We start from the raw sequence: 20644 nt of genomic DNA on the forward strand, positions 1-20644 counted from the left end.
GTAATGCTTGGTTATTTGAGTTACTGTCACCTTCCTGTCAGCCTGAACCAGTCCGCCCATTCTCCCCTGACCCCTCTCACTAACGAGGTATTTTTGCCCACAGAACTGCCAACACTGGATGAGGTTTTTTTTCTGCCATTCTCTGTGAACTCTACAGACTACTTTGTGTGAAAAATCCCAGCAGATCTGCAGTTTCTGAAAGACTCTATCTGGCAACGTCAACTGAATACGTAGATATAAAAAATAAATAAATCCTGCAAAAAGAGAGCAAAAATACAGGGGATTTCGGTTAATTGGGACACAGCGGACCAGTACATTTTGATCAAATTAGGCTGCTGCCCCAATTTGCTGGAGTGTCATGGAAATATTTAAAAAGGTATAAAAAACAAAGTACTGCACTGTTTAACTAAGTAAAAATTCATATATTTAAATGAAGTACAGAACAAATTACCAATGCTACTATGGTGCCAAAAAGCTGTCCTAATAGTTATCAATGGAGTGTACACTGCCGTGTTCTTCTCATTGACTGTAAATGAACAAAATCAGCGTAGACACCTAGTGCAGATAGTAGACTGCCTTCATGCAATCCTTTCCAATTTATATCCTCAAAATCTCCATTTTTATTGTAACATTCAAGATGATAATTGATACCTTCAAATTCCTGATCGGTCCTAACTTGTGAAATTGTTTCATTTTCACTCCCGGCCGTTGTGGCGTCTCCAAGCCTGAACGCTTGAAACCGCAGTGAGCAAAGCAGTTCTGAGACATCTCTCACCAAGTATCAGTGACAAAAATCACTGCTTTTTGAACATAAACACACGCAACTGAGAGAATACACAAACAAGAGAAAGCCTGCAGATGCTGAAAATCCGAGCAACACACACAAGATGCTGGAGGAACTCAGCAGGCCAGGCAGCATCTATGTAAAGGAGTACAGGTCCTGCTGAAGGGTCTCGGCCCAAAACGTCGACTATTTACTCTTTTCTGTGAATGCTGCCTGGCCTGCTGAGCTCCTCCACCATTTTGTGTGTGTTACACACAACTGAAGCTATTTTAAAAACTGTTCACTCTAAGCACGGGTGTAGCGACTAACAGCCACTCAAGTGCACACAACTGACGCTAGTTAGAAACTGTTTGGCAAGTCTCCTGTCGCAATTCAGTGGCATGATGTCCCAAATAAAAGAAAGAGACCCTGGCCTATTTTCTTGATTCATTTTTGTTCTTAAGAGTTGGCTCAAATAAGCAGCAATCTCGATTAATTGATGGCTCAATTAACCAGAATCCAGTGTACTGAAGTGGTTCATGAGTTCATGGACTGTTCAGAAATCTGGTGGCAGAGGGGAAGAAGCTGTGCTGAAAACATCATGTGCCTCCTGCATTATGGCAGCAATGAGAAGAGGGCATGTCCTGAATGATGAGAGTCCTTCACGATGGATGCCACCTCTTTGAGGCATTGCTTTTTGAAGAAATGCTTGAGGGTAGGGAGGCTAGGGTCCACAATGGAGCTGGTTGAGCTTGCAACCTTTTCCAGTCCTGTGCAGTACCCCCTCCCCATACCATACCAGACAGTGATGCAGCCAGCCAGGATGCTCTCCATGGTACAGCTGTAGAAATTGGCAAGAGTCTTTGGTGGCATGCCACATCTCCTCAAACTCCTAATGAAGTACGGCCACTGGAGCGCCTTCTCCATGATTGCATTAATATGCTGGGCCCGGGATAAATCTTCAGAACTATTGACAGCCAGGAACTTGGAGCTGCTCATTCTTTCCACTGTTGACTCCTTGATGAAATAGACAAGGTGAGAGGCGTACAAAATTAGGAGAGGCCCAGATAGAGTAAGATCTTTGGAAACCTTTCTGCAGAGCAGAGGTATGTAAAACTCAAGGCCTTAAGGGGCAGTTTGGGGATGTGGTGGTTAGCATAACTCTATGACAGGGTTCAACTCCCGTCACTGGAAGGAGTTTGTATATTCTCCCTGTGACCATGTGGGTTTCCTCCAGCTTCCCTTCCCCATTCCAAAGGTGTACAGAATAGTCAATTAATTGGTCATATGGGTGCAATTGGCCGGTGCAGGTTCGTTGAACTGGAAGGAGCCATTATCATGTTGTATGTCTAAAATAATGATCACAATAAGCGTAATACATCTCAAACTTCAGAGGGTATCTGAGGAAGCAGGTTCTCACTGGTTAGATCCTAAAACACACTGCCTGAGATGGTGGTGGAGACAGAGATGCTCACAACATTCAAGAAAAATCTGGACAAAGATTCAATCACCATAGAGAGATACAGTGTAGAAATAGGCCCTTCGGCCCATCAAGTCCACTCCAACCATCAACCACCCAGTTACATTAATCCCCCTTTCTATTTTTCCCACTTTCCATCATCTCCCCCCCCCCCCCCAGGTTCTACCCCCTCAGCCAATTTACAGTGGTCAAATAAACTACCTAACTTCAACATGAAACATCAACAGTTTTGTGCCCAGGGCAGAAATGGCTAATACAAGGGGGCATAATTTTAAGGGACTTGCAGGAAAGCATAGGGGGAAATGGCAGGGGTACTTGTTTTACAGACAGTGGTAGGTGCATGAAACACCCTGCCAGGGGTGGGGGCAGGAGCAAATATATTAGGGTCATGTAAGAAACTCTTAGATAGGCACATGGATGACAAAAAAATGGAGACTATACAGTCACAGTCATAGAACACCACAGCACAGAAATAGGCTCATTGGCCCATCTAGTCCATGCCAAAGCATGCCCAGTCACATTAAACTGCCCTCTATACTCCTCCCATCCATGTACCTAGCCAAATTTCTCTTAAATGTTGAAATCTAACTCACATCCACCACTTGAGCCGGCAGCTCATTCCACACTCAACCACCCTCTAGGTGAAGTTCCCACTTATGTTCACCTTAAACATTTCACATTTCACCCTTAACCTAGACCTCTGGTTGGCATCTCACCCAACCTTAGTGAAAAATGCCTGCTTGCTTTTACTCTATCTATACCCCACATAATTTCCATTTGGTCTTCTATGTTCCAGAGAACAAAGTCCTAATCTATTCAACCCTTCCCTTTAACTAAACCTCAATTCCCAGAAACATCCTTGTAAATTTTCTTTGCATGCTTTGAATCTTAATTACAACTTTTCTGCAGGTAGGTGACCAAAACTGCACACAATACTTCAAATTAGGTCTTCTACAACTTCAACATAACATCCCATCTCCTGTACTCAACATTATGAGAGCCAATCTGCCAAAAGCTTTCTTCATGACCCTATCTACCTGTGATGCCACTTTCAAGGAAATATGGATCTGTATTCCCAGATCCCTCTGTTCTACCACACTTCTCAGTGCCCCACCACTCACTGTGTAAGACCTAATCTGCTGTTCCCCCACAAAGTTCCATACAGCACAACTGTGCATTAAATTCCATCTGCCATTTTTTAGCCCATTTTTCCAGTTGGTCCAGGTCTTGCTGCTCGTTTTGATGGTCTTCCTCACTATTCACTACAGCCCCAATTTTGCTGATCCAGTTAATCACATTATCTTCCAGATCATTGATATAAATGATAAACAACAACAGACACGGCACTGATCCCTGTGGCACACCACTAGTCACAGGCCCCCAGTCTGAGAGCCAACCATCTCCTACCATTTTCTGGCTTCCACCACAAAACCAATGTCTAATTCAATTTACTAATTCATCTTGAATACCAACCAACTGAACCTCCTTGACCAAACTCCCAAGCAGGATGTTGTCAAAGGCCTTGCTCAAGTCCACGTAGACAATATCCACAGCCTTGCCTTCATCAATTTTCCTAGTAAATTCCTTGAAAAACTCTATAAGCTTGGTTAGACACAGCTTGCCATGCACAAAGCCATGCTGACTATTCTTAATCAGTCTATCCAAATATTTATATATCAGCTCCTTTAGAATACCTTCCTGTAACTTTCCCATCACTGACGCCAGGTTCACTAGCCTATAATATCCTGGCTTATTATTAGAGCCTTTCTTAAACAACCGAACAATGTTTGCTATCCTCCAATCCTCCAGCACCTCACCCATGGCTAAGGATGTTCTAAGTTCTTCTGCTAGGGCCCCTGCAATTTCTGCATTAGGCTCCCACAGGATCCGAGGGAAGACCTTGTCAGGCCCCAGGGATTTATCCATCCTAATTTGCCTCAAGACAGCAAACACCTCTTCTTCTGTGATCTTTATACGGTCTATGACCTCACTGTGGTTTTGCCTCACTTCTATAGACTCTGTGTCCATCAACCAAGAAAACACAGATGCAAAAAATCCATTTAGATCTTTTCCATCTCTTTTGGCTCCACGTATAGGTTACCTTTCTGTTCTTCCAGAGGACCAACTTTGTCCCTTGCTGTCTTTTTGCTCTTAATATATCTGTAGAAGCCCTTAGGATTCTCCTTCACCTTGTCTGCTAGGGCAACCTCATGTCTTCTTTTAGCCCTCCCAGTTCCCCTCTTAAATTGTTCTCTAGCATTTCTTGTACTCTCAAGTACCTCATTTGTTCTACCTACCCATACCTGCTAAACATCTCCTTCTTTAACTTAATCAGGGCTGCAATATCTCTCGAAATCAAACCTGTTATCCTTGCCTTTTCATTCAAACCCGGTACTCTCAAAGTTTAATTTATGTAGGCCTCCCACTTACTGAGTATACCTCTGTCAGAAAACAACCTTTCTTAATCCACACCTGCTGGATGCTCTCTGATATCATCAAAATTGGTCTTTCTCCAACTTAAAATGCCAAACCAAGGACCAGACTTATCCCTTTCCATAATTTAGCTTGAACTTAATGGCATTGTGATCACTAGATGCAAAGTGTTCCCTTACACAAATCTCTGGCACCTGTCCTATCTCATTCCTTAATAGGAGATCTAGTATTGGAACTCTCTGTAGTTGGGACTTTGATGTACTGATTAAGGACATTTTCCTGAACACATCTGACTAACCGTTTCCTGTTCATCCCTTTTACAGTATGGGATCCCCAGTCAATATGTGGAAAGTTAAAATCACCTACTCCTGCTTCTCTAAATCCCTATTGGGTGCTTTATAATATAATCCCATTAATTTACTCATGCATTTCTTATTTCCTCAGTTCTACCTATAAAGCCTCACTGGATGAGTGCTCCAGTCTATTCTGACTGAGCACTACCATGACATTTTCCCTGACTAGTAATGCCATGACTTCCCCTTTAATCCCTCGCACTCTAGCACATATAAAACACAGAACCCCAGAACATTAAGCTGCCAGTCCTGCCTCTCCTGCAACCAGGTCTCACTATGTCCGGTGGCAACTTGGGGAGACAGCGGACAGCCAGGAAAGACTGGCACGGGATTGGCAGTCCAGGCACCAGCTCAGAAGAGCACCCATTTCTTGAAGCTTCTAGTTTACATGGAGAAACATACCCTCGGGGTCCTCTGAGAGGGAGGGAGAATGATGGACCCAACTGGACAGATACAGTTAATTACAGGGAATGACTATGACCAAGAGCTAGGATAAGAAGCTCTGAGTGTCCATTGTCTTGGTGTGGGAGAGCGTTTTCCAGCATTAAAGGTTTACGTCCACCAAGCAAAGTTGAAGTGCTATTCCATCCCAGTGGATGAAGATGAAATTACTTCACCAAGCACAGAAGATGTGGTCTTTTCAACCACTGATACACAAGCCACAGTGATTCGCTCTGGAGAGAGCCATCATACTCCAGGTTTGACGAGAGGTAACTCAGGTCAGGTTGCAGATCACAGTACCCAGGTAGATCCTTCGCATGACGGCGGTGGTGAGGTGGTAGAGAAGAAGAGGAAGGTCAAGTGGCCAGCAATGGCAGATGAGAAGGCTTGGTGTGTGTTTGATGAGGATATCAATGTGAAATTGGAGAACACTCTCAGGGGAACATCAAAGAGAAAGTTGGAAGTGATGGGTGATATGATTTATAATGTTGGAAAGTACAGGTTTGGTTTAGTTGAGTTGAAGAAAGCAAAGCCCACACAGCAACCAAGCAGGCGCCAGAAGGAGATTAGTAGATTGAGGAGAGAGTTTAGATCGTTGAGACAGAGGTGGAAGGTAGCAAGTGAGGGTGACAAGCCAGGGCTTGCTGATCTCTGAGAGCAGTTTTGAATAAAGTTAGCATCACTCTGTCGTGCAGAGTCACAGCATAAAAAGAGAAAGAAGAGAGAGAAGGCAAGAAAGGCGTCCTTTAAGAACCATCACCAGATCACAAAGAGATTGTTTGATCAAAATAAGAGCGGGCAGCTTAACATCTCTCAACAAGAACTTGAGGATGACCTGACAAGCACTTACTCTAACAAACAGAGGAAGGCTCCTTTGCTTGACATTTCTGGGCTTGTGAAGCCTACCTAGCCTGGAGTGATGTTCGATCTGTCAGAACCCAAACTGGCAGAAGTTGAGCAGTTCATCAAAAAGGCAAGGTCAGGTTCAGTGCCAGGACCTAATGGAGTGCCGTATAAGGTGTTCAAGAAGTGTGAAGAGCTGAGGAAATACTTGTGGAGATTGTTAAAGGTGATGTGGAGACAAGGTGTTGTTCCTTTGTCATGGAGTGAGGCTGAAGGAGTATACAGCCCGAAGGAAAAGATTTCTATTACATTGAGTCAGTTCTGACCAATTTCACTCCTGAATGTAGAGGAGAAGATTATGTTTGGCATTCTAGCAGAAAGAATATCTCCATTTGTGATGGAGAATGGATTGGTAAATACATATGTGCAGAAGGCAGGAATACCAGGCTTCCCGGGATGCCTTGAACATACTAGTATGATATGGCATACCATCCAGGAGTCGAAGAGGTTGAGAAGAAATCTGGCTGTAGTTTGGCTTGATCTTGCAAATGCATATGGTTCTGTTCCCCATGCCCTGATTGAGTCTGCGATGGAATTCCTATGGTTTCCTGCTAAGGTGAGGAACTTCGTTATGCAGTACTACAACGATTTCCGGATGAGGTTTTCCACTCAGCAGTTTACAACTAGGTGGCAGAGCTTGGACGTTGGTATCCCAATGGGATGTGCGATTTCACCCATCCTTTTTGTGTTAGCCATGGAGGTCATTGTGAGGGCTGCAGAATCAGTAGGACCAGGTGTCGCACTTAATGCAGGAGGGGAGTTGCCACCAATATGAGTGTTCATGGACGATCTCACCCTTTTGGGTCCTAGCACGGAGGCAGTGGAAATTGTACATCTAGACTCAAGGAGATAATGGATTGGGGAAGAATGAAGTTCAAGACCAAGAAGTCAAGGAGTCTTGTTCTTAGGAGAGGAACGCTGGTTGACTTTCATTTCACCCTTTGTGGAGAGGAGATTCCATCCATTCAGGACCAACCAGTTAAGAGCCTCGGGCGATGGTACACAGAGGAGCTGAGAGACACCAAGAGGGTTCAAGAGACAGGAGAACAGATCAGCAGAGGTCTGATGTCTGTTGACAAGTGTGGCTTGTCTGGCAAGTTGAAGTTGTGGTGCTTGCAGTACGGACTGATGCCACGGATCATGTGGCCACTAACTGTCTATGAAATGGCAATGTCCCATGTTGAGGCAATGGAACGGAAGATCAACAAGTATGTGAAGATGTGGCTTGGAGTACCGAGCAGCCTCACTAATGTTGCAATCCACAGTAGCCAGACAAAGCTTACCATCCCAGTGCAATCCCTTGTTGAAGAGGTCAAGGTAGCCAAGGTATGATTATTCTTGATGCTTCGAGACTCAAAATCCCCTGTCATCAAGAGCATCCAGCCGGATGTGAGATCAGGCAGGAAGTGATCAGCCTGGGCAGCAGTTGATGAGGCAGAGTCTAGATTGAAGCACATGGAGATAGTTGGGGCTACCCAGCTAGGCCGCCAGGGACTTGGATGGACAACCCACAAGTGGTGGTCATCTTCTACAGGTAAGGAGCGTCGTGAGTTTGTAACACAAGAAATACAAGAGGTAGAAGAGGAGAAGAGGTTAACTAACGCAGCTGGCCTGACCAAACAAGGGGCATGGACCTGGTGGGAAAGTGCTGAACAACGGCATCTATCTTGGAATATCCTGTGGCAGATGGAACCGCTCCACATTTCTTTTCTATATAGAGCAGTGTATGACCTGCTCCCAACACCTGCCAACCTCAGCATCTGGTATGAAGATAAGACAGACAGGTGTGCTGCTTGTGGCAAGAAGGGAATACTTCAACACATTCTGAGTGCACGCAGAGTCAATCTTTCCAGCGGCATGTACACTTGGAGACATAGCAACGTTCTCAAAGTTGTAACAGAAGCGGTTGAGCAGAGAGTACTGCAGCACAACTTATCTCATGCCCCATGCTGCACAGAACATCACATATCATTTGTGAAAGAAGGCTCTAAGTCAAGGGTGTACAGCGCAGGCCCACGATCAAGCATACTTTCTTCAGCCAATGATTGGTGTGTCAAGGCCGACCTGGATGGGAAAGGCAATTTTCCGGAGCAAATAGTTTTCACCACATTGCATCCAGATATAATTGTCTGGTCTGACACCAGTAGAGAAGTGGTTATTGGTGAACTCACTGTCTCTTGGGAAGACAACATCGATGAAGCCCATGAGCGCACGTTAATCAAGTATGCAGAATTAAGATCAGAGTGCAGAGACAGAGGGTGGAAGGTTTCATGCTATCCATTCGAAGTAGGGTGCCGTGGCTTTATTACGTTCACTTTCCAGAAGTGACTGAGAGAACTTGCCTTTACTCGAAGAGAGATCAAGTCAACCAGCAGGGCTGTAGCTGAGGCAGCAGAGGCAGGATCATCATGGGTGTGGACGAAGTAAGTCCAGAGGGGCAGATAGACGGACAGTGTATCCATCTTTTGTAAACTCTTCAGTGGCTGCATAGATACCTGAAGTGTAGACTATCTGTTGGATGGAAGCGACCAACATCTCTGATAGAGGCCGATGCCAAGTTTTTAAGCTCACCAGTGGGAGGTGGTGCTTTAGCACTGCTGGCCCACCACCTCGACGGAGTCTTGATCATAAGCGGGCCGAATCTCCTGAAGACAGGTGGCAGATCACCTGATGATCCCACTGGTGATAGCACAGGACAGTTAACATCTTAGTCCATGTGTATTTTCAATTCAATTCTGTGGGAAGGAAGGGTTAGTTTGATCATAGAATAGGTTAAATGGTCATCATAACATTGTGGGCCAAAGGGCCTGTACTACCCTGTAAGTTTCTATGTTGTATTAGTATCTTTCTCCCGACAGACGCTGAGTTCCACCAGCAGACCGTGTGTTGCTCCAGATTCTAATGTCTGAAATAATCTGAATCACATTCAGAATCGGGTTTGTTATCATTGACATACGCTGTGAAATGTTTCGGTTCATGGCAGCAGTACGGTGCAATAGATAAAGCATTATTATTCAGCTATAATAAGAAATAAAATAAATAAATAGTGCAAAAGAGGATTAATGAGTGAGGTAGCGTTTATAGGTTCATGGGCCACTCAGAAATCTGATGACAGAGAGGAAGAAGTTGTTCCTAAAACATTGCCACCGACGGCTGTGGAAGCCAAGTGATTGGGTATACCTAGTGCAGACGTTGATAGGTTTTTGATAAGTAAAGGCATCAGAGGTTACAGGTAGAAGGCAGGAGAGTGAGGTTGAAAGGGATAATAGATCATCCATGATTAAAAGGCTGATTTATTTTCCTTCTCAATCCCATTGACTTGTTGGATGAGTGGCCTAATTCGGCACCTATGTCTTATGGTCTTATGGGATGTCACGTTGCATTTGTACAAGACATGGGTGAGGCTGCATTTGGAGTATTATGTTCAGTTATGGTCACCCTGCTCTAGAAAAGATGCCATTAAGTTGAAAAGATTGCAAAGGAAATTTACGAGGGTGTTTCTAGAGGGAATGAGTTATGGTGAGAGAGTGAACTTTGCTCCCAGTGGTCTGTAACCAAAATAGCTAGTCCCAAAATGAAACTGTTTAAAAACTTTCAATACAATTTAAAATTATTAAAAATCAATTTTAACTCAAGTATCTTAGTAATAAATAATTTAAAGTTAAAATTGAAAATAACTGCACATTTACTGCACTTACGAGGAAATCTGCAGATGCTAGAAATTCAAACAACAACACACACAAAATGCTGGTGGAACACAGCAGGGCAGGTAGCATCGATAGGGAGAAGCGCTGTCAACGTTTCGGGCCGAGACCTGACGAAGGAAAGCCAGGTTCCACCATAGAGGTCAGGGGTCAGTGCAGCAAAGGGCCAGGAGGTCACATATACAGCCAGCCTGACATCCTGTCACGGAACCGTCAGCTGCTGCAGTTCAGTTCTTGTTGTTAACTGAGAGGTACAAGAATATATTATAAAAGCAAGAATGTAATACTTTATAAGACATTAGCCGGACCATGCTTTGAGTATTTTCAGCAGTTTTCAGATTCAGATTCAGATTCAGATTCAGTTTATTGTCATTTATAAACCACAAATACAATGCAGTTAAAAAATGAGACAACGTTCTCCGGAATGATATCATGAAAAAAGCACAAAACAGACCACACAAGAAAAACCACATAACGTTTAGTAATCCCCAATCCAGAGTCCGGAGAGGCTGCTGCATATCGATATCGCGCTACCATCTTAGCACGTTCCCTGGAAAGGAACTACAAACCCAACAGACAAACCTAAAGCTACAAAACCACATAGATTACACATAGTTATAGTTAACATATAGTTTCAACATTGCAGACAATACCATCATTGATAAAAGACTAACTGACAAAGACCACATAATTGTAACACACAGTTTCAACAGTGCAAAGCAATACCGTAATCTGATAAAGAGCAGTCCATGGCACGGTTTAAAAGAAAGTCTCAAAGTCCCAACAGCTCATCATCTCACGCAGACGGTAGAAGGAAGAAAAACCCTTCCTGCCATGAACCTCCAGCGCTGCAGCTTGCCGATACAGCACCCTGGGAGCTCTGACCACAGCCAACTCCGAATCCGTCCGAAAACTTCGAGCCTCCGACCAGCCCTCCGACACCGAGCACCACCTCTGCCGAGTGCTTTAACCCCTGCCGCCAAGCAACAGGCAAAGCCGAGCATTTGGGGCCTTCCTCCCGGAGATTTTTCCGATCTCACAGTAACAGCGGCAGCGAAACAGGCATTTCAAAAGTTTCACCAGATGTTCCTCCATGCTTCACACGTCCGTCTCCATCAAATCAGGATTGTACACGGCATCCTACATGACAGATTACAGATATTCATTCCTGGAGTGGCCGCTGCGTGCTGCGTCGTGCCACCATCTTGCTTTGGGCCTCCTATCTAAGAAAGGATGTCCTGGCATTGAAGAGGATCTAGAGGAGGTTCACAAGAATGATTCTGGGACTATTGTATGAGGAGCATTTGATGGCTGTGGGCCTATACTCACTAGAGATTAGAAGCAGGAAGGGGAATCTCATTGAAACCTATTGAATATTGAAAGGCCTATATAGAGTGGATGTGAAGAGCATGCTTCCTATAGTGGGGGAGTCATAGACCAAAGTCAACATCCTCAGAATACAGGGATGTTCCTTTAAAACAGAGATAAGAAGGAATTTTTTTAGCCAGACAGCTTTGGAGGAGGCCAAGTCATTAGGATATTTAAAGCAGAGGTTGATAGTTTAGATTAGTAAGGATGTCAACAGTTATGGGAGAAGGCAGGAGAATGGTGTGAAGAGGGATAATAAATCAGCCATGATAAATTAGTGAAGACTCAATGGCCCAAATGGCCTAATTCTGCTCCTATGTCTTATGGTCTTACAAGGGGCTGCAAGTGCTGGAATGTGGAGTAAGTCACAAAGGAGCTGGGGGAACTCAACAAGTTGGGCAGTGTCTGTAGAGGGAAATGGACAGTCAACTGTAATGAAAACATTTTACAGTCATTCCTTCTCCTTTTGTGATTCAGTATCCACAAACAAAGGAGGCACTGTGCACAAAGCAAGGTTATAAGAAATTACTTTATTAAATTAATACAAGGAATAAATCCAGAAAGAAAGAAAATTGTTTAAGTAGTAAAAGAATGAAAATAATTCTTATCAACCAATCATTAAACCATGCCACACAATATACACAAGGGGAACATAGTTGTCCAACAATTTTTCCAATCTCTTTGCCGATGTTCTTGTCTCTATCTCCTCGAAGGGTTGGCAGTGAAAAGGGTGAGTGAGTATTTTCAAGTTCATGTGCATTAAGATCTGAAGATCTATCCTGGACTCCACATAGTAATACATTTACAAAGAAGGTGCGGCAGCGGCTATGTTTCATTAGGAGTCTGAGCAGATATGGTACACGTTTCTACAGATGTACTGTGGAGGCCCTTCTGACTGGTGGCATCACCGACTGGTATGGTGGGACCAACGCACAGGCTGCCAAGGTTTGTAAGCTCAGCCAGCTCCATTATAGGCACACACTTCCCCACCGTCGGTGACATCTGCTAAGAGATAATGCCTCAGGAAGCTGGAATCAAACATGAAGAACCCTCACCACTCAGGACATGTCCTCTTCTCTTTACTACCATCAGGGAGGAGGCACTGGAGCCTGAAGACTCTAAGGACAACATCTTCCCCTGCACCATCAGATTTCTGAACAGTCCATGAACCCATAAACATCCCCTCACTAATTTACTCTCTTTATGCACATTTTTATACATCCATATTGTAGTTTATAAATATGTTTATGTATTGCACTGTACTGCTGCTGCACAGCATCTAATTTCACGACGTATGTCAGTGGTAGTGAAGTTGATTTTAATTCTAATAGGAGGGTCCATAATTTTAAAGTGGACGAGGGAAAATATAGGGGAATGTCAGGTAAGTATTTTTCCAAATTCTTGTTATCAACCTTAAATGTATGGATAGAGGAGCGGAACTAACGACGTTAATGATTTTATCCGATGTACTATAATAGCCCAGCTTTGTTTAGTGTCGTTTTGTTTAGTTTAGTATATATTTTGTTTTCCTTTTTCATTTGGGTTTTTTTTCTTTTGATATTTTTTCACTTATATCTTTTTTTATCATGTTTAATCTACATTAAGAGTTTGGGAGGCTTAGTATATTTATACATGTTATTTCTAGTTTATATTCGTATATGCATTTATCAATGATGTAATGCCATTCTCTTTGCAATATTAATGCTGTTATGTATATGAATTTGAAAAAAGATTGAAAAAGAAAGAAAGGTAAGTGTTTTTTTTTACCCACAGTGAATGGTGGGTGTGTGGAGCGCCCTGCCAGGTTTAGTGGCAGAGGCAGGTAGATTAGGGACAATTATTACTCTTGGATGGACACATGGATAATAGGAAGGCTATGTGGGAGGGAAGGGTTAAATTCATCTCGGAGTGTGTTAAAAGGTTGGCACAAGATCGTGGGTCGAATGGCCGGTACAGCGCTGTGATGTTCTATGTTAAAGTTGTGATTCCGAATCTCTGTACCCTCTCCAGCATGTAACATGAAACCCCCCCCCCCCCAACCACCATCTAAACTAACATCACTGAATCGTGCCATCGGTCGCTTGATCACTGTGTGTGGGAGCTTGCTGTGTACAAATTGGCACTGACTCGACATTACTAAGCCGAGGGGGAAAAGAGCTTCCCATTGGCCCGCGGGGGTTTTCTGGAGGGAGGAGCCGCTGAAGTCTTTCAATAACTACGAGTTGTCCTGACCCTCGGTACCATTCTGCTCGACCTGCCGCACACCGGAGTGACTGTCGCTCAGAGCTCCAAGTTTCAAAGTCCGACTCATCGTCGGGAATAAGGCAACACATGCGAAGCGCCTTGCGCGGGTTCTCGCCGACCTCCCGGGTGTCAGTCAGCGGGAGCCCAGGAGCCCCCCGAAGCTCCGCTGCGTGTGTAGACTCTGGGCGAGGGACCGGTTGCATGGGACTGTTGGCGTCTCCCACATGTGTTTCGCTTTCTGTTTCCTTCTCTTGCCAAACATAATTTTTTTTAAAAAAAGGCGTGCCTGTTCTCTGCACAAGGAAACTGCCTTTTTGCATAAATACACATCGATATATATATATTTTACAAGCCCCCCTTCTGCTGTAGCGAGAGGTGATAGTGAATCTGTTCCGTGACTCCCACAGAAAACATGCCACTACAACAGTCGGAATTCAACTGTCGCTACTAACCGGATCTTCGTGAAGGGAGAGTGCGAATAACATCACCAAGATTCCTTATGAAGGAGGCAAATGTAAGTGAAATGTAAAATCAGCGCTGGTATGTCCTGGGGAAACAGGTCTCTCTGGTTTGGATTCAGTCTCGGAGAGGGAGAGGGAGAAGAAAAGGGAGAGACGATTTCAGTGTTAGTGATACCACATGCGTTGCCTGATTTGTGTGGGTGTGTGTGTGTGTGTGTGTGGAGTCTCTGTAGGTGAGAATCCTGCCTTATTGTCTATTTATTTCACGTTTTTTAGTCTTAATTTCAAGAATGTGAGGGGGTTGGGCGGGGAGGGCGCGCAGATTCGGAGACTATTGCTCTCTCTTTCTCTTTCTGGCATATGCATACATGCTGTTGTAGTTAAAGCAAATGCGAAACCAGCACGTTCTGTGTCGCGTGAAGCGGATTTTGCAAGCTCGCGCATTATTATGGAAGAAGTGTTATTTCTGTTGGAATGTATAGCAGAAGTGTAACGTGGCAGAGGGATTAAACTCAGAGGCACGCAGGAACGGTCGGTATCCTCAGAAAGAGTTCTCAAGCCAGTCCGGAACTGTCTACCGGCTCTTACTGTGTGCAGGTTGGGTTAATTTGTATTTAATTTTAAATAAACTTCAGCCATTAGTTATAATGCCAATATCAAGGGGTTTAAAAAGCGGAGAGCGATCACAATAGGATGCAAGCATTGAAACAAGAGATTCTGCAGATGCTGGAAATCCAGAGCCACGCACACAAAATGCTGGGGGAGCTTCTATAGACAGGAGTAATCAGTCGGTGTTTCGGGGCCAAGATCCTTCATCGGGACTGGGAAGTAAAGGGCCAGAAGAGAGGATATGAATGGGGAAGGGGAAGGGGAAGGAAGGAGTACAAATTGGCAGGTGATAGGTGTCAGGTTCCCAGGAAGGACACATGGCTACCGTAGTGAGTTTGATCGGAGAATCAGAGAGCAGCAGAGATCACTAACGGGGGAGCAGTGAGAGGGGGTCTGACTGAACTCGCGTTGAAGAGAGTTTAACTGCTCCAGGATAGGCATACCGCGAAGAGATTCCACAGCAGAGCAGCAAGTCATTCTGCAGATGCTGGAAATCGAGAGCAGGGCACACAGACTGCTGGAGGAACTCAGCAGGTCAGTCAGCATCTATGGAGATGAAAGAGACCCTTCATCAGGTCTGGAAAGGAAAGGGGAAAATACCAGAATAAGAAGATGGGGGGGGGGGGGGAGGTGGAATACAAGTTTGAAACTGGGTGGGTGTCAAAATGCTATCCTAGAACTCAGTGTATGCATATTTTATATCCCATAAAAAATCATGATTTGGCATCTGTACAAAATTGTTATGGGGTTTGGAGTTGGTGATTTCCTGTGGCCAGTTTGTCCAGAACTGACTTGATACTGTCTTAAAATAAAGGGTCAGATGACAGATGAGTCATACAGGGACTGATAAATCTTTGGAATTCTGTGCCTAAGGACAATATGTCAACATAATACAACATTTTCCACTTATCACCTCCCAGCGCGTTACTTCTTTCCCCCCTCTCCTACCCACCTGTCACAGGGGTTCTCGACATGCAGTCTGCGGACCCCTTGCTTAATGCTGTTAGTTCCTGGCATAAGACACGTTGGGAACCCCTGGCCTATCACCTTGTACTTTTAGTGCTTCCCCTCTCCCCACCTTCTTATTCTGGCATCTTCCCCCTTCCTTTCCAGTCCTGATGAAGGGTCTCAGCCCAAAATGTCGGCTGTTTATTCATTTCCCTAGATGCTGCCTGAACTGCTGAGTTCCTCCAGCATTCTGTGTGTGTTCTTTCAGATTTCCAGCGTCTGTGTTTGCCATATCGCAGGATGGATTTAAAAAAGCTGGAGAGGATGTAAAAAAAAATTCATGAAAATCAGAAGGCGATAGGCTGGGACTTTTTCACTGGAATAATGGAGTGATGGATCTTCACTGAGGTTTTATAATCATGAGGGACTTAATTCAGGTAGATCAGAGGTTCCCAACCTTTTTTATGCCATGGACCCCTACCATTAATCAGGTGGTCTGTGGACCCCAAGATGGGAACCCATGATGTAGATGATCAGTTCTTTCCCTAGGGTTAGGGAGTCTAAAATTAGAGGGCACAAGGGAAGAATCCCAGGAATAAAGGGTTAACATCTGAGAACGTTTGGTAGCCCTAGGCCTGCGCTCACTGGAGTTTAGAAGAATGAGGGGGGATCTCACTGAAGCCTGTTGAATATTGAAAGGCCTAGATAGAGTGGACATGGACAGAATGCTTCACATAGAAGGGGAGTCTAGGACCAGAGGGCACAGCCTCAGAGTACAAGGGCATTCCTTTAGAACAAAGGTTCCTTAGCCAGTGGGTGATTAATCTGTGGAATTCATTGCCACAGAGAGCTGTGAAGGCCAAGCCATCAGGTGTATTTAAAGTAGAGGTTCATGGGGGGAAGGCAGGAGAATGAGGTTGATGATGAAATGACAGAACAGAGTCGAAAGGCCAAAGGGCCCAATTCAGCTCCTATGTCTGATGGTCTCATGGACTTAAAGGGGGGTACACAGTCAATCTGCTGGAGGAGCTCAGTGAGTTGAGAAGCATCTTTAGGGCAAAAGGAATTTTGTTTTTCACACTTCATCCCAAATATCAGCAAAGTTCTAAAGGGAATCTGATGGGCAAGCTTTTTACATGGGGGGGGGGGGGGTAGGAGGGGCTAGCTGCCAGAAGAAATAGTGGTATAATTTCCCAGGGCAGAAATAGCTAATATAAGAGGGCCAGATTTTAAGGTAATTGGAGGAATGTTCAGAAGGATGTCAGAGGTAATTTTTTTTAAATTTAAAGATAAGTGCAGAATAGATCCTTCCAGCCTAATAAGCCACACTGCCCAGCAACCCACCTATTTAACACTTAAATCACAGGACAACTTACAATGACCAGTTAGCCCCTGCTAACTGGTACGTTTTTGGAACATGGGAGGAAACTGGAGCACCTGGAGGAAACCTACGCGTTCATTGGGAGGGTGTACAAATTCCTTACAGACGATGCCCGAGGTCCACAGCTGTAACAGGGTCACACTAAACTCTTTACACACAGAGTGCTGGGTGCGTGGAATGCACTACCAGGGGTGGTGATAGAGACATACAACAGGGTCATTTAAGAAACTCCAAGAGAATGGGGAATTGCTGGAAGAAAGTGAGCCTGGGGTAAAGGGGAGGCAACAATCTTACTGAATGAGGAAGCAAATACAATGGGGCTAATTGACCCTCACTCTCACAATGCTGGAGGAATTCAGCGGGTCAGGGGATTATGGGGAATAAACAGTCAATGTTTCAGGTCGAGGCCCTTCATCAGGACTGAAAAGCAAGGAGGAAGAAACCAGACAGAGAAGAGAAAGAGTACAAGCTGAAAATGATACGTGAGGGAGAAGGTGGAAGAGTGGGTTAATATACTGGCACTCCCTCCCTAACACCAAGACATTTGATGATAGGTAGCTGGTTCTACCTTCTTCCCCACTTTCCTTCCAGTCCTGATGTTCTTTATTAGGTTTTGTAGCCTGACTTTAGTTCCGGCTTCTAACTCTCTTATAAAACAAGTTTCTTTAGGATGGAGAGGTGCCAAAAAAAAAATCACAGTTTTACAAAGTGCTTAAGAGTGGCCATTAGTTTCTAGCTGAGTCAGAGACGGAACTATGTTTAAATGAATATTGGCCAGGAGTCTGAGGAAGAAACCAGACTCTCAATGTAGCTACAAAACATTCCCTTCTGCCCATTCACAATAATTCTGTCGAATTTGTCTGATGACTAGTGTGTGAGTTTTTCACCAACTTAGACAATTGTGTTCAGTTCTGGTTACCTCATTATAGGAAGGGTTGTGGAATCTTAAGAGAGGGTTCAGAGGAGGTTTACCAGGATGTGGGCAACACATACAGAATGCTGAAAGAATTTAGCAAGTCAGGTAGCATTTATGGAGGGGAATAAACAGTTGATGTTTCGGGTCGAAACCCTTGATTGACACTTTAAGGACGAATAAAGGTTGACACTTTGTTCCCCTCTGTTGATTTTGCCTGGCCTGCTGAATTCCTCCAGCATTTTGTGTGTGTTGCTCCAGATATTCAGCATCTGCAGAATCTCCTGAGTTTATGACAAGGGGCTGAAAGACCTATTCAAAATCTTAAACAGACGATGCCTCAAAAAGGCAACATCCATCATTAAGGACTTCCACCTCCCAGGACCTGTCCTCTTCTCATTGCTACCATCAGTACAGAGGTACAGGAGCCTGAAGACGCACACTCAGCATTTTAGGAACAGCTTCTTCCCATCCACCGTCAGATTTCAGCACGAACAATGAACCCATGAACACTGCCTCAGTGTTTCTGCTGAAGTCTTGCACTACATGTTTTTTTATATTTGTTACTATAATTTATGGTATATTTTTATGTAATACACTGTACTGCTGCCACAAAGCAACAAATTTCACGACATGTCCAGTAAAAATAAATCTGATTCTGATACGTGTTTAGAAGCAATTCAGAGATTTTATTTATTATGGTCCAGAGGAGCTGTATTAGATTTGGAGATTGTGTTATTAATTAGGACAGTTTTCCTGTTTGGTCAGATTAAACAGACATCAGCAATGAATAATTGCAGTTGTTGTCATCCCTCTCATCCAGTGGATGATGACTGCAGAACCAGCAATGATATTAATCCTGCCAAAGGGTTTCGGCCTGAAATGTCAACTGTACTTTAATCCATGGATGCTGCCTGGCCTGCTGAGTTCCTCCCGTATTTTTTTGTGTGTTGCAATGATATTAATTCTTAGCTGCCCTCTGAACTTGTCCTAGTAGATCAGACATTTGTACCATTGTCACTATGTGAAATAGAACAAAGGATACAAGTGGATAAACTCCCCCGAATTAACCTCAGGATTGAATTCAGAGACAGCACCATCACTCCCGGACTTCGGAAGTCGGCCTGGTCCTTTCCATAAAGACTAGCTTTATTTGTCACATATGCATCAAAATATACAGTGAAACTCATCTTTGCATCAGCAACCAAGGATTGTGCTGCTGGGCAGCTCGTGAGTGTTACCATGTTTCTAGCACCAACACAACAAGCCCACAACTCCCTAACTTACGAACTCTAACCTGTACCGTTCTTTGCAATATGGGAGGAATCCAGGGCACCTGGAGGAAACCCACGTGGTCGTGGGGAAAACATATAAACTTCTTCCAAACAGTACGGAAATTGAACCCTAATCGTCCCATCTCTGGCACTGTAAAGTGTTATGCTGCCATGCAGTCCTATCTGTAGATACAGTATCTATGTCTACACCCGCTATATATCTGTATTGGGTGAGCTGGATGTGGTCATGACCTGAGTCATGCCACATAGACAATGTGTTGGAAGTCTCCGTTACAATGTCAGTGTATGTCCAGTCTCACCAACAGGACAGATGTACTCGAGGTGCAAGTACTCTGGCGTAGAGGAGGGCAGCAGAAGCTTCGGGATCACTGCTGCCATTGTAAAGGAGGCACAGGAGCCTGAGGTCCCACACTATCAGGTTCAGAGACAGTTATTACCCCTCACCAATCAAGTTCCTGAACCAGCGTGGATAACTTCATTCACCTCAACACTGAACTGATTCCACAACCTATGAGCTCACTCTCAAGGACTCCACAAGTCATGTTCTCAATATTATTTATTTAATTATTATTATTATTATTTTTCTTTTATATTTGCACAGTTGTCTTCGTTTGCACATTGGTTGTAAGCCTTTGTAGTTTTTCATTGATTCTACTGGATATCATTGTTCTTGCCTGCAAGAAAATAAATCTCAGGGTTGTATATGGTGACATATACGTACTTTGATAATAAATTTACTTTGAACTTTTGAGTTCACACTTGGACTCCCGACTCCAGGAGGTTTCGTGGTTTCAACTCGAACATGGCGAAGGAAACAGCTCAATTGTCTCCCGGCACCACTTGATGACTCGGTCAATGTTTCCTTGTGCCGAATAATATTTGTAAGAAACAACGAAAGTATCAAGGGAAAAGAACGTCAATGACTGTCACCAAGAAAGGCTCCAACCAACACCACACTCCAAGCTGGCCAAGTGCTGAAGGACATGGTTGTCAAGTTGAACATCAGAGTGAGATGACCATGAAGAAGCTGTATCTGGTCCTCACCATTGTACCAGGTGCGTTGTCCACCCATACCTGGCAGCTTTGGTAGGAGTGACCATTGCACAGTCCTTGTGAAGATAAAGTCCTGCATTCACACACAGCATGCCCCCCATGATATGTGGCACTACCATCAAGCCCAGTGGAATAGAATCAAGATAGCTAAGGCTCAAGATTATTGGAAGAATTCTGTGGGTCAGGCAGCTCCCATGGAAGGAAATGGACAGTTGACGTTTTGAGTCGAGACCCTTCATCTGGTCTCAAAATGGTTGTCTGTTTCCCTTCACTGATTCTGCCAGACACACTGAGT

General features: G+C 44.2%; 1 protein-coding gene across 3 annotated transcripts in view; it reads left to right on the forward strand.

The window, feature by feature from the left end:
• Positions 1-13692: 13692 nt before the first annotated feature.
• kitlga (kit ligand a) overlaps positions 13693-20644 on the forward strand; it is a 137271-nt gene continuing 130319 nt past the window's right edge. For all 3 annotated transcript variants that reach the window (XM_073058854.1, XM_073058855.1, XM_073058856.1), the window contains exon 1: positions 13693-14203. In XM_073058854.1, the coding sequence (XP_072914955.1) occupies positions 14189-14203 (15 nt within the window). In that variant the 5' untranslated portion in view covers positions 13693-14188. The remainder of the gene's footprint in view (positions 14204-20644) is intronic.

The sequence above is a fragment of the Hemitrygon akajei genome, chromosome 10 (genome assembly GCF_048418815.1).
Source record: "Hemitrygon akajei chromosome 10, sHemAka1.3, whole genome shotgun sequence".
Taxonomy (NCBI): domain Eukaryota; kingdom Metazoa; phylum Chordata; class Chondrichthyes; order Myliobatiformes; family Dasyatidae; genus Hemitrygon; species Hemitrygon akajei.